This window comes from Euprymna scolopes, chromosome 42 (assembly GCF_053919585.1).
Source record: "Euprymna scolopes isolate OS-2025 chromosome 42, ASM5391958v1, whole genome shotgun sequence".
Taxonomy (NCBI): Eukaryota; Metazoa; Mollusca; class Cephalopoda; order Sepiida; family Sepiolidae; genus Euprymna; species Euprymna scolopes.
This window is the reverse complement of record NC_136523.1, coordinates 23,116,617-23,143,677: the sequence shown is the minus strand read 5'-3', so window position 1 is coordinate 23,143,677 and position 27,061 is coordinate 23,116,617. Positions and strand designations below refer to the sequence as shown.

Here is a 27,061-nt window from a genome sequence, read left to right as displayed (position 1 = left end):
TAAGCAAAAGAACAACTTTGTTACGCTAATTCTTCGTACTTCCTTGAAGTAGTAGTCAAAAATGTAACAAATTCTGGCGCACAAATGGTCGTTCGTTTTAATGGTACCAGTTCCATTTTCATAGCTCTTCAACTTTTTGAGTTAAAAACAATAGGAGCCTTTACTTTTGGAACGACTCGTATTAAATAAATGTTGAAAAAGAATTTTATAAATTTTATTAAAAAAAAAATGTGTTTTTATTTTCTCTCGATTAAAGGGAGAAAACTCTTTAATACTCTGTTTCTCCTAAAAAAAAAGAATAAATGAGACTCCGATTTATCAACTGATCACAATTCTCTCTGGCTAACTACTCGTTCCATGTCGGTTTTCCACGCTTGTCGTCTTAGTAAGACATTGGTAGCGTGTCATCTGGGCCGGGCACTTTTGAAACGCACATGGTATCAGTGGATCCACTGCCTTCAGTCCAGCCTCTAACCAGTACAACACTGTCGCCGATGGATAAGAGCTTTCTTTGGATGGCATGTGCGAACACGGCCTTGATGCCATCGTTGTAGTCAGTCTCCCACGTACCGCTAACTGCATCTGCGAAAAGCCGAGAAAACAAAAAAAGATTATACATTTAAAATATATATCTATACATAAAAGTAAGAATGTGTGTGTGTGTGTGTGTGTGTGTGTGTGAGGACAATTCTCAACCTACATACTCAACGAATTTTTGATCTACAGACTTGAAATTTTGTATTATATAGGGTATTCAGATATGTGGAAAATTTTTTTATCGGTTTTCATCCGGAAAAAGGGCTGCTAAATGCTAAAGTTTGTAAAAAAGGATGCATGGGGAGGGGGGGGGGTCATCGGATTTTTATTTGCATGCCAACTGTTTCACGAATATGCATGTGTGAATCGTTCACATGACAGATTCATTATGTTAAGAATAAGAATGACACTTTTTAAAGACCGTGTCAAGCTGGTGTAATGGTTATTGTACTTGACTCAGTGTCTTTAGGTTTTGGTTTTGATCTCAGCACGTGTATTATTTTTCTTACTTTTACTTACAAGAAGTGAATTGTTTAGAAAAAAAAAAAAATATTCGTATGCACATGTCTCAGTTTCTGTATGAATTAAAATATAATATTTGTGCATATTTTATGACGGCGCAATGCTGGGTGGCCTGGTAGCCCATATATATATATATATATATTACGATTATTATTCAAACCGCTCTAATACTTTCTGTATTAAACTAAAGCACAATTTAGAATATATAAAAGAAATTTAAGTTTATGGAAGGCAATACAATGCAAAGGTGACGGATAGATTCACACTGAAGCAACTTGAGGTGTAATTGTGGAACCAGCCATACAGTTTCATTTTATTGACTCAATACATATGTATGTACATATGCAATCATATATATATATATATATATATATATAAAGAGTAGGTAGTAGTTTGCTTGAAGCATTGTTGGTAAAGAAATATATATATATTTTTTTTTTTTAAAGCCAAAAAACAATGCAGAGGAAGACTAGAAAAGATGAAGTAAAAAAGAAAAACAAACAGATGTAGACGAGTTAGACACTCCTCTACTCAACCATACTCGTCTACATCTGTTTGTTTTTCTTTTTTACTTCATCTTTTCTAGTCTTCCTCTGCATTGTTTTTGGCTTTAAAAAAAAATATATATATATATATATATATATATATATATATATATATATATATATATATATATATATATATATATATACCCGAGATACAGTGGCCCTAGGAAAGTTTTTTGCAAGTTATGATGTGAAATACAATGGTTTCCCGGACCCTGGTTACAGTATATGCCTCGCCTTACGGTGTAATTTATAATGTTATTTGATTATATACATGTGTATTATATAATGTACTGTATTTTGTTATTAATTTTTAATGCCATCTCTCAGGGTTCCACTGTATATATATATATATATATATACACACACACACACACACATGTAATATGTTCTTATGTTCTTACTTGGTGGTTAGGTGGTATATCTATGATGTTATATATTTCGGGAAGTTTTCCCTTCGTCAGGCATGTGTTTGACTTTATGATGGATGTTACTGTAGATTGAGCTATTCCGCAGAATTTTGAAATGATTTTATTTGTTTGAAATGTGTTAGCACTCAATATTATTTATAGTTTGTTCTGCATTTTATAAACCTAAATTCTTTTGTATATACACATTAAACAATGTTTTAAACAAACTACTTAATACCTCTTACTACATTTTAGAGGTTTTAAAATGATAATAAAAAAGAAATTAGAACTAAATTATGTGGTTTATTGTTTGGTCTTTTTTGTCCACATAGTCTACATTTACAGTTTTCCTGTGTTTTATCTACTTTAGCTTTAGTGATGTTAGTTCTAATCCCATTGTTTTGTGCAGCTGTCAGTAGAGATATTAATTATTATTATCATCATCATTATTTAAGTCGTTTTACTACTCTTCATATTAAACTAAAACACAATTTAGAGTTTTTAAAATAATAATTAAAAAAAAAGAAATTAGAAATAAATTATTATGTTGTTTATTTTTTGGTCTTTTTTTGGCCACATAGTCTACATTTACAGTTTTCCTGTGTTTTATCTATTTTAGCTTTAATATGATTAGTTCTAATCCCATTGTTTTGTGCAGCTGTCAGTAGAGATTCTGATTATTATTATTATTACTATTATTATTATTTAAGCCGCTTTACTCCTTTGTGTATTAAATTAAAGCACAATTTAGAGTTTTTAAAATAAAAATAAAAAATTGAATAAATTCTTTTACCTTGATAAAGAAATGGAAACACTCCCCTGTACAGATGTAGATGTTTTGACGTGCTTGGGTCTCTGGTGACGGCCAAAATCGGACAGCGCGGACGATAGCGTGAGATGAGAGCAGCTGTCCTAATAACAATTTAAAATAAATTAAATTCATTAGTTTGAAATATATATATATATAAAATAAATATGTATTATATACGTTTGAAGTCAAAACAACGCATTATTACAAAATAAACAGACATTTATTTTGTTTGAAATTTATATTGGAATTCAGAAATATATTTTGAAGTAAAACTTCATCTTCAGTATGTCTTTCTTTCTTTTTTTTCTTGCCACGTTGTTGTTGGAGCATAGAATCAGTAGAAGTCTGTTTGTTGTTTCTGTGGAACACAAATGCTAACATATATATATACATATATATATATATATATATATATATATACATATATATATATATACTTTCAATTATAAAAGACTAGATGATGTACTCTGCGTTGCCTGGTATTAAACGTAACATTAAATTCCTTTAAAAAAAACGAAGTAAAAAAAATAAAAGAAAGAAAGAAACTGAGGCATATGCATGCGAGTATTACGTTTTTTTTAAACAGTTCACTTCTTGCAAGTTAAAAAAAAAAAATACTCAAGCCGAAACCCAAACCTAAAGACAAATGAGTTAAGTACGATAACCATCAGACTAGCTTGCCTTGATCTTTAAAAAGTGTTTTCAAACCTTGTGAAACAGTTAACAAACAGATAAAAATCCGATGATTCCCAATTATGAATTTTTCAGTTTTGACTCCTTAGAAGCCCTTTTTTTCTGGATGAAAACCGATTATAAAGTTTTCCACATGTCCGAATGCACTATATACCAAATTTCAAGTCTGTAGATAAAAAATTTGTTGAGTATATAGGTTGAGAAGTGCCTTCACATGCGTGCACACACACACGCACACACACACACACACACACACACACACACACTTTTATAGATATACTAGCAGGCCACCTGGCGTTGCTCAGTCAAAATATGCATAAATATTATATTTTAATTCATACAGAAACTAAGAAATGTGCACGTGAGTATCATGTTTTTTTGTAAACAGTTCAGTTTTTGTAAGTAAAAAAAAAAAAAAATATTCAAGCTGAGATTGAAATCAAAACCTAAAAACAGGGAGTCGAATACAATAACTATTAGGCTAACTTGACACAATTCTTACATTGTGTTTTCAAACCTACTTACTCTTAACATAAAGAAAAAGCTGTCATGTTTCACAGCCATGCATGCACAGTCGTGAAACAGCAAACCAATAGATATGCTAATAATATATGTATAACTTTTTGCCAATTGGCAAGATTAATTAAACTCAAAGCATATATATATATATGAGTAGTTTACATTTCCGAATCGCACCCCGAAATATATATATATATATATATATATATATATTTTTTTTTTTACATAGGCATCACCACATTATCAAGGCCCAGAGGTCACTCAAGGATAAGGGTTAAAGAGTGTACAGTAGAAATTGGACAATATAGTAATCATTAGTAATGAAAATTTGGTAAATTTGATAACTTATATGGAACGGCTCATCAAGAACTTATTTACTTTAGACTTGAAGACAACCATATTGTAGTCAGCTGGAAAGCAGGAAAACGGAAGACAATTCCACAGGCGTGCAGTTCTAAGAAAGAAGCTTTGTTCATGGAATCTACGTTTAGGTTTAGGCACAGATAAAGAGTGGGGGAAATTATTGATAGTGTTTACAGCTAGACGAGTGTTTCTTGTGAAAGTTTGGCGAGGGGGGACCATAGATTGAAGCTCAGTTGAACACTTTCCATGAAAATAACGATACATCAGAGACAAACTCGCAACATCTCTTCTGTGAGATAGAGGTTGCAAGGAAGAGAAAAGGACATCTCCTACGAGGCTACGAAGTCTATTTTGAACTCTATCAAGGCAGGACAAGTCCTTTCTAGCAGCTCCTGCCCAGATGTGGCAACAGTATTCCATCCTTGGACGTACCTGGCTCTTATATAGATAGAGAATAGCATCAGCAGTGAGATATCTACCGGATCGATAGAAAGATCCCACCATTTTTCCAGCGGCCTTGGCAACAGATTTGATATACGTGTTCCATTTAAGATCAGGAGTAATGGTCAAGCCCAGAAGCTTGTCAAAACTTGAGGCCTCCTGAAGACGAGGGCCATTCATTTCAATTGATGATAAATATGGATTAGAATGTTGATGATGTAAAGAGAGAAGCTTGGTTTTAGATGCATTAAAAGTAACCAGCCACTCCTTTCCCCATTGTACTACGTGCTCAAGATCAGAGGAGAGAGAATTGGAGAGAACTTGGTCGTTTACTGTCTTAGATGTGCTACCATAAATGGTAGTGTCGTCAGCATAAATGTCTACAAATGATGTAAGGATATGATTTGGAAGATCATTAATGTAGATCAGGAAAAGAGTTGGGCCCAGGATGGATCCCTGAGGGACACCGGCATTAATACTGTGAGCTTCTGATTTTTGCCCCTCAACTACTACTCTTATGAACCTATCAGAAAGAAATGATTTAATAATTGAGAAGACTTTTCCAGCTATACCATAGCTAGCGATCTTATGAAGTAAACCTTTATGCCATACCCTATCAAAGGCTTTAGATATGTCAAGAGCAATTGCCCTAGAAAGATTGCCACCGTCGAGAGATTTGCTAATCCTATGCGATATAACTGTAAGGACATCTGCTGTAGATCTAGCAGAACGGAAACCATATTGAGTGTCACTAAGAAGGTTATTTTTGTTGAGATGGTTGATTACTTCTGTATTTAACACAGATTCTAGCAACTTACTCATGACGCACAGGAGACTTATTGGCCTGTACTGAGAGGGGGATGAGCGATCACCTGAATTCTTAAATACAGGGCATACTGATGAGATTTTCCAGGGAGATGGGAAACTATGCTCCTTAAGACAACGTTTAAACAGTTTTGTAAGTATGGGCGCTAGTTCAGGTTGAAGTTTTTTGAGTACTATAATTGGAATACCGTCAGGGCCAGTTGCTTTACTCGAATCAAGGTTTTTGATTAGCTTCGCAACATCACGTACAGATATACGTATATCACATAGCGTGTTTTCTGATACAGGAGGAAATATTGGGGGTTGGCGGCCTTGGTCGCAAAGGGTAGAATTAGCTGCAAAGTTCTTGACAAAGAGTTTGGCTTTGTCTGATGCTGACGAGATTACCTCAGGTCCATTGATAATAGTTGGGATGGAGCACACGCTTCTGTTCAGGATTCTGTTTGCTATTTGCCAAAACTGGTGGGAACCAAGCCGCTGTTCAGCTACTTTGGACTTAACAGATTGAGCATACAACTCTCTTGCGTTCCTTATTACTTTCTTACAATGGTTGCTGGCAGTCCTGAAAACGGCTTTAGTTTCCATACATCTATTACGTTTGAAGCAGTGGAAAAAGTGATTTCTGTGCGCAATGGCAGCAGCACATTCTGGAGAGAACCATGGCTGGCTGTTAGGTTTTTGCTGAAACTTTTTAGAGGGTATGAAATGGTCAATACCTACAATTAACCATTCAGTCAGGTCTAATACTATAGAGGACACATCCTTTTTAAACATGGAATGCAGAGGTAGATCAGATATAAATGTACGGAAGCTATCCCAGTCAGCCTTAGTGTATCGATATACTGTACGATGGAGAAAAAGCTATATATATATATATATATTTATATTCTTTCCTTTCATAATAATAATAATCTATCTATATATTTATAAAAGTGAAATTGTCTGTGTGTGTGTCTGTCTATGTGTATACATTTCCCTACCAAATTACTCTGTCAATTTTCAGTCTACAGACTCGAGGTTTGACATAAAGGGTATTGCAGATTTGGGAAAAACTTTTTAATTGGTTTTCGGCCAAAAATTTCGTCAAAGTTCAACGATTTGATCTTAGAAAACTCTACCAAACTCCTCCGGTAATTCTGGGTCTAAACACTTGAAACTTTAGATATAGGTTGCTTGGACAGGGCTCAAACTTTTTAACTTGATTTGAGCCCAAAACAATAAATGTTAAGGGGTCAAAATTAGGGATCAAAGTTTTAAAAAAATTTACCTTTTTTTGCTCAACATACACCTCCAAACACCTGGGCAACGCCGGGCTGAAATGCTAGTTTATCTATAAAAGTGACAATATGTATGTGACAATACTTCTTAACCTATGCATGCAACAAATTTTTCATTTACAGACTTGAAATTTGGTATATAGATAACTCAGACTTGTAGAAAATGTTATAATAGGTTTTTAAATAGATCAACCTCTCTAAAGCAAAAGCTCGATGATTGCTAATATATATAGAGCAGACATATATAAATAAACAATATTAGGCTTCATTTCTAAAGTACCAAATGTAATCAATTCATCAAACCAGCAGCTGGTGAATCGGTCACATTTGATACACTTAACCTTGTGCACTGTGCTTCCAGTTTTTCTGTGAAACCAGAGGTACCAATGGAAGATCAAGCTACTGTGCAGTGTTTATTAAATGAATACATAAAAATAATTCTTGATATTTATTTGAAAAATAATATAGTCATAAATATATATAGACTTTATATAAAAATATATTTTTGAATTATATACAGTAGTGTCCAAAACTAAGGGACAAAATTGTTATAATTCTTTTTCTATCCTTTGCAAATGATTCAAATTTTAGTATGTTATTATGGATGATAACGACTATCAGTTGTCAAAATTTCAGCTTTTCCACAGTTGTTATTTCTAACAAATATTAGGCTTTAAAATTTTGTCCCTTAGTTTTGGACGCTGCTGTATATATTGAATTATATATATATATTTATTATTAAATAATAATTATTATTTTATACCTAAAGACACTAGTGTTTCATGCTTACGAAATCATCAGTGTAGGATGACAATTTGGGAAGTACTGATGGAAGATCAAACTAATTAATGTCCATTAAGTGTGTTACCCTGCCCCTATATACCGAAAAGATGCTGTCAACTCACCTTCCAGACGAAGTGACGACCACAATCGCCCGGGCATGAGAACTCATGGCCCCCTTGACTGCCGCAATTGCCGTTGCGTGATCCTTCATCATGTGCGATGCCGAAGCCATTTCTATCATTTGCAAATGGTCGTTAAACATTGCACTCTCTGCCTCACGACAAATCTGAAATGGGATGGCATGATTAAAAAAAAAAATTTTTTTTCTTTTCTGCTGTCAAGATAACAAATTAAAGAAAAATATTCATATTCAGCCACAAAAAATAAGCCGTCCTAATAAATTGTTACAGAAAGATTCCCGAGTTCAACTGAAAGATTTCCATGTCCAAAAGAAAGATTCCCGTGTTCAATAGAAAGATTTCCATGTTCAATAGAAAGATTCATGTGTTCAACAGAAAGATTCATGTGTTCAACAGAAAGATTCCCGTGTTCAATAGAAAGATTCATGTGTTCAATAGAAAGATTCCCGTGTTAAATAGAAAGATTCATGTGTTCAATAGAAAGATTCATGTGTTCAATAGAAAGATTCCCGTGTTCAACAGAAAGATTCCCGAGTTCAATAGAAAGATTTGCGTGTTCAATAGAAAGATTCATGTGTTCAATAGAAAGATTCCCAATTTCAACAGAAATATTCCCGAGTTCAACAGAAAGATTCCCGTGTTAAATAGAAAGATTCCCGTGTTCAATAGAAAGATTCCCGTGTTCAACAGAAAGATTCATGTGTTCAATAGAAAGATTCCCGTGTTCAACAGAAAGATTCATGTGTTCAATAGAAAGATTCCCATGTCCAACAGAAAGATTCCCGTGTCCAACAGAAAGATTCCCGTGTTCAACTGAAAGATTTGCATGTCCAAAAGAAAGATTCCTGTGTTCAATAGAAAGATTCCCGTGTTCAATAGAAAGATTCATGTGTTCAATAGAAAGATTCATGTGTTCAACAAAAAGATTCCCGTGTTCAATAGAAAGATTCATGTGTTCAATAGAAAGATTCTTGTGTTCAACAGAAAGATTCCCGTGTTCAACAGAAAGATTCCCGTGTTCAATAGAAAGATTCCCGTGTTCAATAGAAAGATTCATGTGTTCAATAGAAAGATTCCCATGTCCAACAGAAAGATTCCCGTGTCCAACAGAAAGATTCCCTTGTTCAACTGAAAGATTTGCATGTCCAAAAGAAAGATTCCTGTGTTCAATAGAAAGATTCCCGTGTTCAATAGAAAGATTCATGTGTTCAATAGAAAGATTCATGTGTTCAACAAAAAGATTCCCGTGTTCAATAGAAAGACTCATGTGTTCAATAGAAAGATTCATGTGTTCAACAGAAAGATTCCCGTGTTCAATAGAAAGATTCCCGTGTTCAATAGAAAGATTCATGTGTTCAATAGAAAGATTCATGTGTTCAATAGAAAGATTCCCAATTTCAACAGAAAGATTCCCGAGTTCAACAGAAAGATTCCCGAGTTCAATAGAAAGATTCCCGTGTTCTACAGAAAGATTCCCATGTCAAACAGAAATATTCCCGTGTTCAATAGAAAGATTCCCGTGTTCAACAGAAAGATTCCAATGTTCAATAGAAAGATTCCCGTGTCCAACAGAAAGATTCCCGTGTTCAATAGAAAGATTCCCGTGTTCAGTAGAAAGATTCCCATGTCCAACAGAAAGATTCCCGTGTTCAATAGAAAGATTCATGTGTTCAATAGAAAGATTGATGTGTTCAATAGAAAGATTCCCATGTCCAACAGAAAGATTCCCGTATTCAACAGAAAGATTCCCATATTCAATAGAAAGATTCATGTGTTCAATAGAAAGATTCATGTGTTCAACAGAAAGATTCCCGTGTTCAATAGAAAGATTCCCATGTCCAACAGAAAGATTCCCGTGTTCAATAGAAAGATTCCCGTGTTCAACAGAAAGATTCCCATGTTCAATAGAAAGATTCATGTGTTCAATAGAAAGATTCCCATGTCCAACAGGAAGATTCCCGTGTTCAATAGAAAGATTCCCGTGTTCAACAGAAAGATTCCCATGTCCAACAGAAAGATTCATGTGTTCAATAGAAAGATTCCCATGTCCAACAGAAAGATTCCCGTATTCAACAGAAAGATTCCTGTGTCCAACAGAAAGATTCCCGTGTTCAATAGAAAGATTCCCGTGTTCAGTAGAAAGATTCCCATGTCCAACAGAAAGATTCCCGTGTTCAATAGAAAGATTCATGTGTTCAATAGAAAGATTCCCATGTCCAACATGAAAGATTCCCATATTCAATAGAAAGATTCATGTGTTCAATAGAAAGATTCATGTGTTCAACAGAAAGATTCCCGTGTTCAATAGAAAGATTCATGTGTTCAATAGAAAGATTCCCATGTCCAACAGAAAGATTCCCATGTTCAATAGAAAGATTCCCATGTTCAATAGAAAGATTCATGTGTTCAACAGAAAGATTCCCGTGTTCAATAGAAAGATTCCCGTGTTCAGTAGAAAGATTCCCATGTCCAACAGAAAGATTCCCGTGTGCAATAGAAAGATTTCCATGTTCATTAGAAAGATTCCCCTGTTCAATAGAAAGATTCATGTGTTCAATAGAAAGATTCATGTGTTCAACAGAAAGATTCCCGTGTTCAATAGAAAGATTCCCGTGTTCAATAGAAAGATTTGTGTGTTCAATAGAAAGATTCATGTGTTCAATAGAAAGATTCCCAATTTCAACAGAAAGATTCCCGAGTTCAACAGAAAGATTCCCGTATTCAACAGAAAGATTCCCATATTCAATAGAAAGATTCATGTGTTCAATAGAAAGATTCATGTGTTCAACAGAAAGATTCCCGTGTTCAATAGAAAGATTCCCATGTCCAACAGAAAGATTCCCGTGTTCAATAGAAAGATTCATGTGTTCAATAGAAAGATTCCCATGTTCAATAGAAAGATTCATGTGTTCAATAGAAAGATTCCCATGTCCAACAGGAAGATTCCCGTGTTCAATAGAAAGATTCCCGTGTTCAACAGAAAGATTCCCATGTCCAACAGAAAGATTCATGTGTTCAATAGAAAGATTCCCATGTCCAACAGAAAGATTCCCGTATTCAACAGAAAGATTCCTGTGTCCAACAGAAAGATTCCCGTGTTCAATAGAAAGATTCCCGTGTTCAGTAGAAAGATTCCCATGTCCAACAGAAAGATTCCCGTGTTCAATAGAAAGATTCATGTGTTCAATAGAAAGATTCCCATGTCCAACATGAAAGATTCCCATATTCAATAGAAAGATTCATGTGTTCAATAGAAAGATTCATGTGTTCAACAGAAAGATTCCCGTGTTCAATAGAAAGATTCATGTGTTCAATAGAAAGATTCCCATGTCCAACAGAAAGATTCCCATGTTCAATAGAAAGATTCCCATGTTCAATAGAAAGATTCATGTGTTCAACAGAAAGATTCCCGTGTTCAATAGAAAGATTCCCGTGTTCAGTAGAAAGATTCCCATGTCCAACAGAAAGATTCCCGTGTGCAATAGAAAGATTTCCATGTTCATTAGAAAGATTCCCCTGTTCAATAGAAAGATTCATGTGTTCAATAGAAAGATTCATGTGTTCAACAGAAAGATTCCCGTGTTCAATAGAAAGATTCCCGTGTTCAATAGAAAGATTTGTGTGTTCAATAGAAAGATTCATGTGTTCAATAGAAAGATTCCCAATTTCAACAGAAAGATTCCCGAGTTCAACAGAAAGATTCCCATGTCCAACAGAAAGATTCCCGTGTTCAATAGAAAGATTCCCGTGTCCAACAGAAAGATTCCCGTGTTCAATAAAAAGATTCCCGTGTTCAGTAGAAAGATTCCAATGTCCAACAGAAAGATTCCCGTGTTCAATAGAAAGATTCATGTGTTCAATAGAAAGATTCCCATGTCTAACAGAAAGATTCCCATATTCAATAGAAAGATTCATGTGTTCAATAGAAAGATTCCAATGTCCAACAGAAAGATTCCCGTGTTCAATAGAAAGATTCCCATGTCCAACAGAAAGATTCCCATGTTCAATAGAAAGATTCCCGTGTTCAACAGAAAGATTCCCGTGTTCGATAGAAAGATTTATGTGTTCAATAGAATGATTCCCAATTTCAACAGAAAGATTCCCGAGTTCAACAGAAAGATTCCCGTGTTCAATAGAAAGATTCCCATGTCCAACAGAAAGATTCCCGTGTTCAATAGAAAGATTCCCGTGTTCAACAGAAAGATTCCCGTGTTCAATAGAAAGATTCATGTGTTCAATAGAAAGATTCCCATGTCCAACAGAAAGATTCCCATGTCCAACAGAAAGATTCCCGTCTGCAATAGAAAGATTCCCGTGTTCAGTAGAAAGATTTCAATGTCCAACAGAAAGATTTCCATGTTCAATAGAAAGATTCCAATGTTCAATAGAAAGATTCCCGTGTTCAATAGAAAGATTAATGTGGTCAATAGAAAGATTCATGTGTTCAACAGAAAGATTCATGTTTTCAACAGAAAGATTCATGTGTCCAACAGAAAGATTCCCGTGTTCAATAGAAGGATTCATGTGTTCAACAGAAAGATTCCCGTGTTCAATAGAAAGATTCCCGTGTTCAATAGAAAGATTCATGTGTTCAATAGAAAGATTCCCAATTTCAACAGAAAGATTCCCGAGTCCAACAGAAAGATTCCCGTGTTCAACAGAAAGATTCCCGTGTTCAATAGAAAGATTCCCATGTCTAACAGAAAGATTCCCGTGTTCAATAGAAAGATTCCCGTGTTCAATAGAAAGATTCATGTGTTCAATAGAAAGATTCCCGTGTTCAATAGAAAGATTCCCATGTCCAACAGAAAGATTTCCATGTTCAATAGAAAGATTCCCGTGTTCAACAGAAAGATTCATGTGTTCAATAGAAAGATTCCCGTGTTCAATCGAAAGATTCCCATGTCCAACAGAAAGATTTCCATGTTCAATAGAAAGATTCCAATGTTCAATAGAAAGATTCCCGTGTTCAATAGAAAGATTAATGTGGTCAATAGAAAGATTCATGTGTTCAACAGAAAGATTCATGTTTTCAACAGAAAGATTCATGTGTCCAACAGAAAGATTCCCGTGTTCAATAGAAGGATTCATGTGTTCAACAGAAGGATTCATGTGTTCAACAGAAAGATTCCCGTGTTCAATAGAAAGATTCCCGTGTTCAATAGAAAGATTCATGTGTTCAATAGAAAGATTCCCAATTTCAACAGAAAGATTCCCGAGTCCAACAGAAAGATTCCCGTGTTCAACAGAAAGATTCCCGTGTTCAATAGAAAGATTCCCATGTCTAACAGAAAGATTCCCGTGTTCAATAGAAAGATTCCCATGTCCAACAGAAAGATTCCCGTGTTCAATAGAAAGATTCATGTGTTCAATAGAAAGATTCCCATGTCCAACAGAAAGATTTCCGTGTTCAATAGAAAGATTCCCGTGTCCAACAGAAAGATTCCCGTGTTCAATAAAAAGATTCCCGTGTTCAGTAGAAAGATTCCCATGTCCAACAGAAAGATTCCCGTGTTCAATAGAAAGATTCATGTGTTCAATAGAAAGATTCTTATGTCCAACAGAAAGATTCCCATGTTCAATAGAAAGATTCATGTGTTCAATAGAAAGATTCCCATGTCCAACAGAAAGATTCCCATGTTCAATAGAAAGATTCCCGTGTTCAACAGAACGATTCCCGTGTTCAATAGAAAGATTCATGTGTTCAATAGAATGATTCCCAATTTAAACAGAAAGATTCCCGAGTTCAACAGAAAGATTCCCGTGTTCAATAGAAAGATTCCCATGTCCAACAGAAAGATTCCCGTGTTCAATAGAAAGATTCCCGTGTTCAACAGAAAGATTCCCGTGTGCAACAGAAAGATTCCCGTGTGCAATAGAAAGATTCCCGTGTTCAGTAGAAAGATTCCAATGTCCAACAGAAAGATTTCCATGTTCAATAGAAAGATTCCCGTGTTCAATAGAAAGATTCATGTGTTCAATAGAAAGATTCCCGTGTTCAATAGAAAGATTCCCATGTCCAACAAAAGATTTCCATGTTCAATACAAAGATTCCCATGTTCAATAGAAAGATTCCCGTGTTCAATAGAAAGAATCATGTGGTCAATAGAAAGATTCATGTGTTCAACAGAAAGATTCCTGTTTTCAATAGAAAGATTCATGTGTCCAACAGAAAGATTCCCGTGTTCAATAGAAGGATTCATGTGTTCAACAGAAAGATTCCCGTGTTCAATAGAAAGATTCCCGTGTTCAATAGAAAGATTCATGTGTTCAATAGAAAGATTCCCAATTTCAACAGAAAGATTCCCGAGTTCAACAGAAAGATTCCCGTGTTCAACAAAGATTCCCGTGTTCAATAGAAAGATTCATGTGTTCAATAGAATGATTCCCAATTTAAACAGAAAGATTCCCGAGTTCAACAGAAAGATTCCCGTGTTCAATAGAAAGATTCCCATGTCCAACAGAAAGATTCCCGTGTTCAATAGAAAGATTCCCGTGTTCAACAGAAAGATTCCCGTGTTCAATAGAAAGATTCATGTGTTCAATAGAAAGATTTCCATGTCCAACAGAAAGATTCCCGTGTTCAACAGAAAGATTCCCGTGTTCAACAGAAAGATTCCCGTGTGCAACAGAAAGATTCCCGTGTGCAATAGAAAGATTCCCGTGTTCAGTAGAAAGATTCCAATGTCCAACAGAAAGATTTCCATGTTCAATAGAAAGATTCCCTAGTTCAATAGAAAGATTCATGTGTTCAATAGAAAGATTCCCGTGTTCAATAGAAAGATTCCCATGTCCAACAGAAAGATTTCCATGTTCAATAGAAAGATTCCCATGTTCAATAGAAAGATTCCCGTGTTCAATAGAAAGATTCATGTGGTCAATAGAAAGATTCATGTGTTCAACAGAAAGATTCCTGTTTTCAATAGAAAGATTCATGTGTCCAACAGAAAGATTCCCGTGTTCAATAGAAGGATTCATGTGTTCAACAGAAAGATTCCCGTGTTCAATAGAAAGATTCCCGTGTTCAATAGAAAGATTCATGTGTTCAATAGAAAGATTCCCAATTTCAACAGAAAGATTCCCGAGTTCAACAGAAAGATTCCCGTGTTCAACAAAGATTCCCGTGTTCAATAGAAAGATTCACATGTCCAACAGAAAGATTCCCGTGTTCAATAGAAAGATTCCCGTGTTCAACAGAAAGATTCCCGTGTTCAATAGAAAGATTCATGTGTTCAATAGAAAGATTCCCATGTCCAACAGAAAGATTCCCGTGTCCAACAGAAAGATTCCCATGTTCAATAGAAAGATTCCTGTGTTCAATAGAAAGATTCATGTGTTCAATAGAAAGATTTCCATGTTCAATAGAAAGATTCCCATGTCCAACAGAAAGATTCCCGTGTTCAATAGAAAGATTCATATGTTCAATAGAAAGATTTCCATGTTCAATAGAAAGATTCCCATGTTCAATAGAAAGATTCCCATGTCCAACAGAAAGATTCCCGTGTTCAATAGAAAGATTCCCGTGTTCAATAGAAAGATTTCCATGTTCAATAGAAAGATTCATGTGTTCAATAGAAAGATTTCCATGTTCAATAGAAAGATTCATGTGTTCAATAGAAAGATTTCCATGTTCAATAGAAAGATTCATGTGTTCAATAGAAAGATTTCCATGTTCAATAGAAAGATTCATGTGTTCAATAGAAAAATTCCCGTGTTCAATAGAAAGATTCATGTGTTCAATAGAAAGATTTCCATGTTCAATAGAAAGATTCATGTGTTCAATAGAAAGATTTCCATGTTCAATAGAAAGATTCATGTGTTCAATAGAAAGATTTCCATGTTCAATAGAAAGATTCATGTGTTCAATAGAAAGATTTCCATGTTCAATAGAAAGATTCATGTGTTCAATAGAAAATTTCCCGTGTTCAATAGAAAGATTCATGTGTTCAATAGAAAGATTCCCATGTCCAACAGAAAGATTCCCGTGTTCAATAGAAAGATTCCCGTGTTCAATAGAAAGATTTCCATGTTCAATAGAAAGATTTCCATGTTCAATAGAAAGATTCATGTGTTCAATAGAAAGATTCCCGTGTTCAATAGAAAGATTCATATGTTCAATAGAAAGATTTCCATGTTCAATAGAAAGATTCATATGTTCAATAGAAAGATTCATGTATTCAATAGAAAGATTTCCATGTTCAATAGAAAGATTCATATGTTCAATAGAAAGATTCATATGTTCAATAGAAAGATTTCCATGTTCAATAGAAAGATTCATATGTTCAATAGAAAGATTTCCATGTTCAATAGAAAGATTTCCATGTTCAATAGAAAGATTCATGTGTTCAATAGAAAGATTTCCATGTTCAATAGAAAGATTCATGTGTTCAATAGAAAGATTTCCATGTTCAATAGAAAGATTTCCATGTTCAATAGAAAGATTCCCATGTCCAACAGAAAGATTCCCGTGTTCAATAGAAAGATTCCCGTGTTCAATAGAAAGATTTCCATGTTCAATAGAAAGATTTCCATGTTCAATAGAAAGATTTCCATGTCCAACAGAAAGATTCCCGTGTTCAATAGAAAGATTCCCGTGTTCAATAGAAAGATTTCCATGTTCAATAGAAAGATTCCCGTGTTCAATAGAAAGATTCATGTGTTCAATAGAAAGATTTCCATGTTCAATAGAAAGATTTCCATGTTCAATAGAAAGATTCCCATGTCCAACAGAAAGATTCCCGTGTTCAATAGAAAGATTCCCGTGTTCAATAGAAAGATTTCCATGTTCAATAGAAAGATTTCCATGTTCAATAGAAAGATTCATGTGTTCAATAGAAAGATTCCCGTGTTCAATAGAAAGATTTCCATGTTCAATAGAAAGATTTCCATGTTCAATAGAAAGATTCATATGTTCAATAGAAAGATTCATGTATTCAATAGAAAGATTTCCGTGTTCAATAGAAAGATTCATATGTTCAATAGAAAGATTCATGTATTCAATAGAAAGATTTCCATGTTCAATAGAAAGATTCATATGTTCAATAGAAAGATTCATATGTTCAATAGAAAGATTTCCATGTTCAATAGAAAGATTTCCATGTTCAATAGAAAGATTTCCATGTTCAATAGAAAGATTTCCATGTTCAATAGAAAGATTTCCATGTTCAATAGAAAGATTTCCATGTTCAAAAGAAAGATTTCCGTGTTCAATAGAAAGATTTCCATGTTCAATAGAAAGATTTCCATGTTCAATAGAAAGATTTCCATGTTCAATAGAAAGATTTCCATGTTCAATAGAAAGATTTCCATGTTCAATAGAAAGATTTCCGTGTTCAATAGAAAGATTTCCATGTTCAATAGAAAGATTTCCATGTTCAATAGAAAGATTTCCATGTTCAATAGAAAGATTTCCATGTTCAATAGAAAGATTTCTATGTTCAATAGAAAGATTTCCGTGTTCAATAGAAAGATTTCCATGTTCAATAGAAAGATTTCCATGTTCAATAGAAAGATTTCCATGTTCAATAGAAAGATTTCCGTGTTCAATAGAAAGATTTCCGTGTTCAATAGAAAGATTTCCATGTTCAATAGAAAGATTTCCATGTTCAATAGAAAGATTTCCGTGTTCAATAGAAAGATTTCCGTGTTCAATAGAAAGATTTCCATGTTCAATAGAAAGATTTCCATGTTCAATAGAAAGATTTCCATGTTCAATAGAAAGATTTCCATGTTCAATAGAAAGATTTCCGTGTTCAATAGAAAGATTTCCATGTTCAATAGAAAGATTTCCATGTTCAATAGAAAGATTTCCATGTTCAATAGAAAGATTTCCATGTTCAATAGAAAGATTTCCATGTTCAATAGAAAGATTTCCATGTTCAATAGAAAGATTTCCATGTTCAATAGAAAGATTTCCGTGTTCAATAGAAAGATTTCCATGTTCAATAGAAAGATTTCCATGTTCAATAGAAAGATTTCCATGTTCAATAGAAAGATTTCCGTGTTCAATAGAAAGATTTCCGTGTTCAATAGAAAGATTTCCGTGTTCAATAGAAAGATTTCCATGTTCAATAGAAAGATTTCCGTGTTCAATAGAAAGATTTCCATGTTCAATAGAAAGATTTCCATGTTCAATAGAAAGATTTCCATGTTCAATAGAAAGATTTCCATGTTCAATAGAAAGATTCCCATGTCCAACAGAAAGATTCCCGTGTTCAATAGAAAGATTCCCGTGTTCAATAGAAAGATTTCCATGTTCAATAGAAAGATTTCCGTGTTCAATAGAAAGATTTCCATGTTCAATAGAAAGATTTCCATGTTCAATAGAAAGATTTCCGTGTTCAATAGAAAGATTTCCATGTTCAATAGAAAGATTTCCATGTTCAATAGAAAGATTTCCATGTTCAATAGAAAGATTTCCATGTTCAATAGAAAGATTTCCATGTTCAATAGAAAGATTTCCATGTTCAATAGAAAGATTCATATGTTCAATAGAAAGATTCCCATGTTCAATAGAAAGATTTCCATGTTCAATAGAAAGATTCCCGTGTTCAATAGAAAGATTTCCATGTTCAATAGAAAGATTTCCATGTTCAATAGAAAGATTTCCGTGTTCAATAGAAAGATTTCCATGTTCAATAGAAAGATTTCCATGTTCAATAGAAAGATTTCCATGTTCAATAGAAAGATTTCCATGTTCAATAGAAAGATTTCCATGTTCAATAGAAAGATCTCCATGTTCAATAGAAAGATTTTCATGTTCAATAGAAAGATTTCCATGTTCAATAGAAAGATTTTCATGTTCAATAGAAAGATTTCCATGTTCAATAGAAAGATTTCCATGTTCAATAGAAAGATTTCCATGTTCAATAGAAAGATTTCCATGTTCAATAGAAAGATTTTCATGTTCAATAGAAAGATTTCCATGTTCAATAGAAAGATTCCCATGTCCAACAGAAAGATTCCCGTGTTCAATAGAAAGATTCCCGTGTTCAATAGAAAGATTTCCATGTTCAATAGAAAGATTTCCGTGTTCAATAGAAAGATTTCCATGTTCAATAGAAAGATTTCCATGTTCAATAGAAAGATTTCCATGTTCAATAGAAAGATTTCCATGTTCAATAGAAAGATTTCCATGTTCAATAGAAAGATTCCCGTGTTCAATAGAAAGATTTCCATGTTCAATAGAAAGATTTCCATGTTCAATAGAAAGATTCATATGTTCAATAGAAAGATTTCCATGTTCAATAGAAAGATTCCCATGTCCAACAGAAAGATTCCCGTGTTCAATAGAAAGATTCCCGTGTTCAATAGAAAGATTTCCATGTTCAATAGAAAGATTTCCATGTTCAATAGAAAGATTTCCATGTTCAATAGAAAGATTTCCATGTTCAATAGAAAGATTCCCGTGTTCAATAGAAAGATTTCCATGTTCAATAGAAAGATTTCCATGTTCAATAGAAAGATTCATGTGTTCAATAGAAAGATTCCCGTGTTCAATAGAAAGATTTCCATGTTCAATAGAAAGATTTCCATGTTCAATAGAAAGATTCATATGTTCAATAGAAAGATTTCCGTGTTCAATAGAAAGATTCATATGTTCAATAGAAAGATTTTCATGTTCAATAGAAAGATTTTCATGTTCAATAGAAAGATTTTCATGTTCAATAGAAAGATTTTCATGTTCAATAGAAAGATTTTCATGTTCAATAGAAAGATTTTCATGTTCAATAGAAAGATTCATGTATTCAATAGAAAGATTTCCATGTTCAATAGAAAGATTCATATGTTCAATAGAAAGATTTTCATGTTCAATAGAAAGATTTTCATGTTCGATAGAAAGATTTTCATGTTCAATAGAAAGATTTTCATGTTCAATAGAAAGATTTTCATGTTCAATAGAAAGATTCATGTATTCAATAGAAAGATTTCCATGTTCAATAGAAAGATTCATATGTTCAATAGAAAGATTCATATGTTCAATAGAAAGATTCATGTATTCAATAGAAAGATTTCCATGTTCAATAGAAAGATTTCCATGTTCAATAGAAAGATTCATATGTTCAATAGAAAGATTCATGTATTCAATAGAAAGATTTCCATGTTCAATAGAAAGATTTCCATGTTCAATAGAAAGATTCATATGTTCAATAGAAAGATTCATGTATTCAATAGAAAGATTTCCATGTTCAATAGAAAGATTCATATGTTCAATAGAAAGATTCATGTATTCAATAGAAAGATTTCCATGTTCAATAGAAAGATTCATATGTTCAATAGAAAGATTCATATGTTCAATAGAAAGATTCATGTATTCAATAGAAAGATTTCCATGTTCAATAGAAAGATTTCCATGTTCAATAGAAAGATTCATATGTTCAATAGAAAGATTCATGTATTCAATAGAAAGATTTCCATGTTCAATAGAAAGATTTCCATGTTCAATAGAAAGATTCATATGTTCAATAGAAAGATTCATGTATTCAATAGAAAGATTTCCATGTTCAATAGAAAGATTCATATGTTCAATAGAAAGATTCATATGTTCAATAGAAAGATTCATGTATTCAATAGAAAGATTTCCATGTTCAATAGAAAGATTTCCATGTTCAATAGAAAGATTCATATGTTCAATAGAAAGATTCATGTATTCAATAGAAAGATTTTCATGTTCAATAGAAAGATTTCCATGTTCAATAGAAAGATTTCCATGTTCAATAGAAAGATTTCCATGTTCAATAGAAAGATTTCCGTGTTCAATAGAAAGATTTCCATGTTCAATAGAAAGATTTCCATGTTCAATAGAAAGATTCCCGTGTTCAATAGAAAGATTCCCGTGTTCAATAGAAAGATTTCCATGTTCAATAGAAAGATTCATGTGTTCAATAGAAAGATTCTTATGTCCAACAGAAAGATTCCCATGTTCAATAGAAAGATTCATGTGTTCAATAGAAAGATTCCCATGTCCAACAGAAAGATTCCCATGTCCAACAGAAAGATTTCCATGTTCAATAGAAAGATTTCCATGTTCAATAGAAAGATTCATATGTTCAATAGAAAGATTTCCATGTTCAACAGAAAGATTCCCATGTTCAATAGAAAGATTCATATGTTCAATAGAAAGATTTCCATGTTCAACAGAAAGATTTCCATGTTCAATAGAAAGATTCCCGTGTTCAATAGAAAGATTCCCATGTTCAATAGAAAGATTCATGTGTTCAATAGAAAGATTCCCATGTCCAACAGAAAGATTCCCATGTCCAACAGAAAGATTTCCATGTTCAATAGAAAGATTTCCATGTTCAATAGAAAGATTTCCATGTTCAATAGAAAGATTTCCATGTTCAATAGAAAGATTTCCATGTTCAATAGAAAGATTTCCGTGTTCAATAGAAAGATTTCCATGTTCAATAGAAAGATTTCCGTGTTCAATAGAAAGATTTCCATGTTCAATAGAAAGATTTCCATGTTCAATAGAAAGATTTCCGTGTTCAATAGAAAGATTTCCGTGTTCAATAGAAAGATTTCCATGTTCAATAGAAAGATTTCCGTGTTCAATAGAAAGATTTCCATGTTCAATAGAAAGATTTCCATGTTCAATAGAAAGATTTCCATGTTCAATAGAAAGATTTCCGTGTTCAATAGAAAGATTTCCGTGTTCAATAGAAAGATTTCCATGTTCAATAGAAAGATTTCCATGTTCAATAGAAAGATTCCCATGTCCAACAGAAAGATTCCCGTTACATATAGAAAGATTTCCATGTTCAATAGAAAGATTTCCGTGTTCAATAGAAAGATTTCCATGTTCAATAGAAAGATTTCCATGTTCAATAGAAAGATTTCCGTGTTCAATAGAAAGATTTCCGTGTTCAATAGAAAGATTTCCATGTTCAATAGAAAGATTTCCGTGTTCAATAGAAAGATTTCCATGTTCAATAGAAAGATTCATATGTTCAATAGAAAGATTTCAATGTTCAATAGAAAGATTTCCATGTTCAATAGAAAGATTCCCATGTCCAACAGAAAGATTCCCGTGTTCAATAGAAAGATTCCCGTGTTCAATAGAAAGATTTCCATGTTCAATAGAAAGATTTCCATGTTCAATAGAAAGATTCATGTGTTCAACAGAAAGATTCCCGTGTTCAATAGAAAGATTCCCGTGTTCAATAGAAAGATTTCCATGTTCAATAGAAAGATTCCCGTGTTCAATAGAAAGATTCCCGTGTTCAATAGAAAGATTTCCATGTTCAATAGAAAGATTTCCATGTTCAATAGAAAGATTTCCATGTTCAATAGAAAGATTTCCATGTTCAATAGAAAGATTTCCATGTTCAATAGAAAGATTCCCGTGTTCAATAGAAAGATTCCCGTGTTCAATAGAAAGATTTCCATATTCAATAGAAAGATTCAAGAGTTCAACAGAAAGATTTCCATGTTCAACAGAAAGATTCCCGTGTTCAATAGAAAGATTCATATGTTCAATAGAAAGATTCCCGTGTTCAATAGAAAGATTCCCGAGTTCAACAGAAAGATTTCCATGTTCAACAGAAAGATTCCCGTGTTCAATAGAAAGATTCATGTGTTCAATAGAAAGATTCCCGTGTGCAATAGAAAGATTTCCATGTTCAATAGAAAGATTCCCATGTCCAACAGAAAGATTCCCGTGTTCAATAGAAAGATTTCCATGTTCAATAGAAAGATTTCCATGTTCAATAGAAAGATTTCCATGTTCAATAGAAAGATTCATGTGTTCAACAGAAAGATTCCCGTGTTCAATAGAAAGATTCCCGTGTTCAATAGAAAGATTTCCATGTTCAATAGAAAGATTCCCGTGTTCAATAGAAAGATTCCCGTGTTCAATAGAAAGATTTCCATGTTCAATAGAAAGATTTCCATGTTCAATAGAAAGATTCCCGTGTTCAATAGAAAGATTTCCATGTTCAATAGAAAGATTTCCATGTTCAATAGAAAGATTTCCATGTTCAATAGAAAGATTCCCATGTCCAACAGAAAGATTCCCATATTCAATAGAAAGATTCATGTGTTCAACAGAAAGATTCCCGTGTTCAATAGAAAGATTTCCATATTCAATAGAAAGATTCAAGAGTTCAACAGAAAGATTTCCATGTTCAACAGAAAGATTCCCGTGTTCAATAGAAAGATTCATATGTTCAATAGAAAGATTCCCGTGTTCAATAGAAAGATTCCCGAGTTCAACAGAAAGATTTCCATGTTCAACAGAAAGATTCCCGTGTTCAATAGAAAGATTCATGTGTTCAATAGAAAGATTCCCGTGTGCAATAGAAAGATTTCCGAGTTCAACAGAAAGATTTCCATGTTCAACAGAAAGATTCCCGTGTTCAATAGAAAGATTCATATGTTCAATAGAAAGATTCCCGTGTTCAATAGAAAGATTCCCGAGTTCAACAGAAAGATTTCCATGTTCAATAGAAAGATTCCCGTGTTCAATAGAAAGATTCATATGTTCAATAGAAAGATTCATGTGTTCAATAGAAAAATTCCCATGTTCAATAGAAAGATTCATGTGTTCAATAGAAAGATTCCCGTGTTCAATAGAAAGATTCATATGTTCAAAAGAAAGATTCATGTGTTCAACAGAAAGATTCATGTGTTCAATAGAAAAATTCCCATGTTCAAAAGAAAGATTCATGTGTTCAATAGAAAGATTCCCATGTCCAACAGAAAGATTCCCGTGTTCAATAGAAAGATTTATGTGTTCAAAAGAAAGATTCATGTGTTCAATAGAAAAATTCCCATGTTCAATAGAAAGATTCATGTGTTCAATAGAAAAATTCCCGTGTTAAATAGAAAGATTCATGTGTTCAATAGAAAGATTCATGTGTTCAATAGAAAGATTCCCATGTCCAACAGAAAGATTCCCGTGTTCAATAGAAAGATTCATGTGTTCAATAGAAAGATTCCCGTGTTCAATAGAAATATTCCCGTGTTCAATAGAAAGATTCATGTGTTTAATAGAAAGATTCCCATGTTCAATAGAAAGATTTCCATGTTCAACAGAAAGTTTCCCGTGTTCAATAGAAAGATTCATATGTTCAATAGAAAGATTCCCATGTTCAACAGAAAGATTCCCATGTTCAACAGAAATATTCCCGTGTTCAATAGAAAGATTCTCGAGTTCAACAGAAAGTTTTACGTGTGTAACAGAAAGATTCCCGTGTTCAATAGAAAGATTTACGTGTGTAACAGAAAGATTCCCGAGTTCAACAGAAAGATTTACGTGTGTAACAGAAAGATTCCGGAGTTCAACAGAAAGATTCCCGAGTTCAATAGAAAGATTCCCGAGTTCAATAGAAAGATTTACGTGTCTTACAGAAAGAGCCCAGAGTTCAACAGAAAGATTTCTGTGTTCAACAGAAAAATTCACAAGTTTGATATGATACACCTGAAGAAGGTCGGAGATTACATTAACCAAAACGATGTGAAAATAAAAATAATAGCTGCATTGTTTCATGCAAGGAAAGTCTTTACTTTTGCAACTATCAAAGGTTCAGCATATCTTTTGGCATCTCTCCACTAGTTGCTGTTTAGTAAAGAGAACGCTTATATATTTTTTCTTTTCCCGCAATAATATCTCACAACTGAAATTTGTGGGCAAACATGAATAAAAAAATGAGACCTTTTAGTCGGAGTTTCTGAAAAAGCAACTTTATATCTGGCCCATGGAAGAATTCCTTGATATGTCTCCGAAAAGGGAATATTCGTTTCAAATAGCTAAGTGGTCTTAGTTACTTAAATCTATATATATAAAAGCCAAAATGTGTGTTAGTGTGTGTGTGCATTTTTCGTGTATGTCCAGCAAAGGCTTTTTTGGACGGAGTTCTCGGGGGGGGGGGTTACTATGTCTTAGAACTTTTTATATACTCCTTAGATTATAATATCTATGATTTACGAAATGACGTCGTAAATATCTTTTTTTCAGCAACTTTTATTTTACAAAATTCGCGCTGTGGATTCGTTTTCTCTACTACTACTACTACTACTACTACTACTACTACTACTACTACTACGGCGTGATATTTGACCTAGAAAACCATACGTTGACATTCAACCACCTGCGTTTTTACGTTTATTTTCGGTTGTTCACAAGTCCCTGCCTTTGTGGCGTCATGCTAAGTCATCAGACTATTAACTTCAAGGCTTCGGGTTCAAGCCTACCTCCCTCCCAAAACGTTTTTTTTTTATTTTTGTTTTTCCGATTGTTTTCAACAAGTTTAACATCGTTTATTTAATATTTAAACAGGGTTATTACTGCGCTTATTTTGTTTTGATCTATCCCCCCCCCCCCGCCAACACACCCGGGCACTCCACTAGTTGATTGATAAAATCTAGTATCTGTAATGAACAATAGTCATAACTTGTAATACGCATAAGTTTTTAGATTTCGGTGTATCTTTCAGCGTCTCTCCAAGGCTGCTATACCCGTCCATATTTATGGCTTTCATCAGTGAACCATATTCTTGTGAGGCGGAACATTCTTGGCAGGAAACATGAATTGGAATAAATACATCAGAAAAGGGATGATGGATGATACACACTAAATTGTGGAGCAGGTGTTGCGCAATACTAACCACTCCTCTCCTAAGTCGGCACTATTATGTGACATAATCATGTTGACACACCGGCTCCTGCTAGATCATGAAAGTTAAGCATCATTGAACCTGGTTAATACTAAAATGGGTGACTGCTGTATACACTCTCCGCTTATCTCAGCATTGTTTCCAGTCATTGTAGACTTCTTTTTGTCACTGGAATTATAAGGATCTTAACACCACAGCCAAAGCCATCCTTGTCACAGGAAAATTATATATGCTCGACAACTTTAATGCCTGAGTGACTTCTAAACATGATACTTTGGCCCAACTGCGTTGTTCATTTTGGTATCAGCAAGAACTTCAGTTATTTATATGTCCCAGAAAGATATATATATATTCATTTGAAGTAGCTGAGTGGTCTTGGCTACTATTTGAGTATTACAATCTAGTAAGTTGACTTAATGAACGGGTCTTTGTGGTCGTAGCTGATAATATCATTTTTTGAGACTATAATTTCTTCATATCTTGAAAAGTGCTTGTTTCTTAGAATTTTAAATGTTATTTTCATTTTCAGCACCCCCGAAAACCTGTAACTGTAGTAATTTTAAACGATTTTTTGTTGCGGTGAAAAGTGGAGATACAGAATAAAATAATTAAAACTGAAAAATTGCAGTAATTAAAAAAACAAAAAAAAAACAAAACAAAAACAAAAATGGAAGAAGTTCTGTTTCATTTCCTTAGGATAGGATTTCATTTATTAATTTTATTTATTGCGGACTATTATTCTCATCTTTTCTTACAGGAAATTCAGAGTTCCTATTCGTCGCGGTTACCACCTGACGATGGCCAGAGGAATAGTTAGCCGAAACGTCGTGAAACAACTAAGAAAAGATGAGGATAAAAGTCGGCAATAAATAAAATTAATAAATAAAACTCATCTCAATAATGAATTCCAATTAAAATAATAGGATTTCATGTGTTCGTTCTTCAAATCAACTTCCGCTACTTAATACAACACCGAGATGAACTATTATTAGTCGCGGAGCCCGGTAAGTTACCGGTCAAGATTACCGACATGAGATATCCTCTTTTGATTGCAACCAAATGTAATCTGTCAAAGGCATGTGACCATATTTCTCCTCTCACCTGTACGAGTGTCTTTATGGCCAACAATGGATTTTTCCCTTTGGCCGTCTCGGAGGACAGCATAACACAGTCGATTCCGTCCAGCACAGAGTTGGCAACGTCCCCGGCTTCGGCACGTGTCGGTCGTGGATTGACAGTCATACTCTGCAACATCTAGATATAGAAAAGTGAAGAAAGAAAAAAAGGAGACGTTTACTTATTATGGTAAAGTGTTCTTTGTCTATAACCAATATTATGACATAGTGATATAATAAAAATTTCCCTCACTTCCAATCAGTGTTAGAAAGGACAAGTGAAGCATGCATGGTCCCATGAGGCATAAAAAAAATGACTAAGTTCAGCATTTTCCCCTCCCCTCGCCATTTAGCCTCCAAAATCCCCAGGAGACGTCAAATCCTGGTGAAAATGAACAAACGGTACAGTTTTAGTCCTTAACATATGTAAACTTGAGTTCTGCACCATGCAAAACTGCTAAA

The 27,061-nt window shown here is 33.7% G+C and overlaps 1 protein-coding gene across 2 annotated transcripts in view; it reads right to left on the bottom strand.

Annotated features, from left to right (window-relative positions):
- Window positions 1-203: 203 nt before the first annotated feature.
- Window positions 204-27,061, bottom strand: part of LOC145266960 (pyruvate kinase-like) — a 97,748-nt gene continuing 70,890 nt past the window's right edge. For both annotated transcript variants that reach the window (XM_080122790.1, XM_080122792.1), the window contains 4 exons: window positions 26,586-26,738; window positions 7,849-8,012; window positions 2,808-2,926; window positions 204-582 (listed from right to left, as the gene is read on the bottom strand). In XM_080122790.1, coding sequence (XP_079978916.1) covers window positions 383-582; window positions 2,808-2,926; window positions 7,849-8,012; window positions 26,586-26,738 — 636 coding nt within the window. In that variant the 3' untranslated portion in view covers window positions 204-382. The remainder of the gene's footprint in view (window positions 583-2,807; window positions 2,927-7,848; window positions 8,013-26,585; window positions 26,739-27,061) is intronic.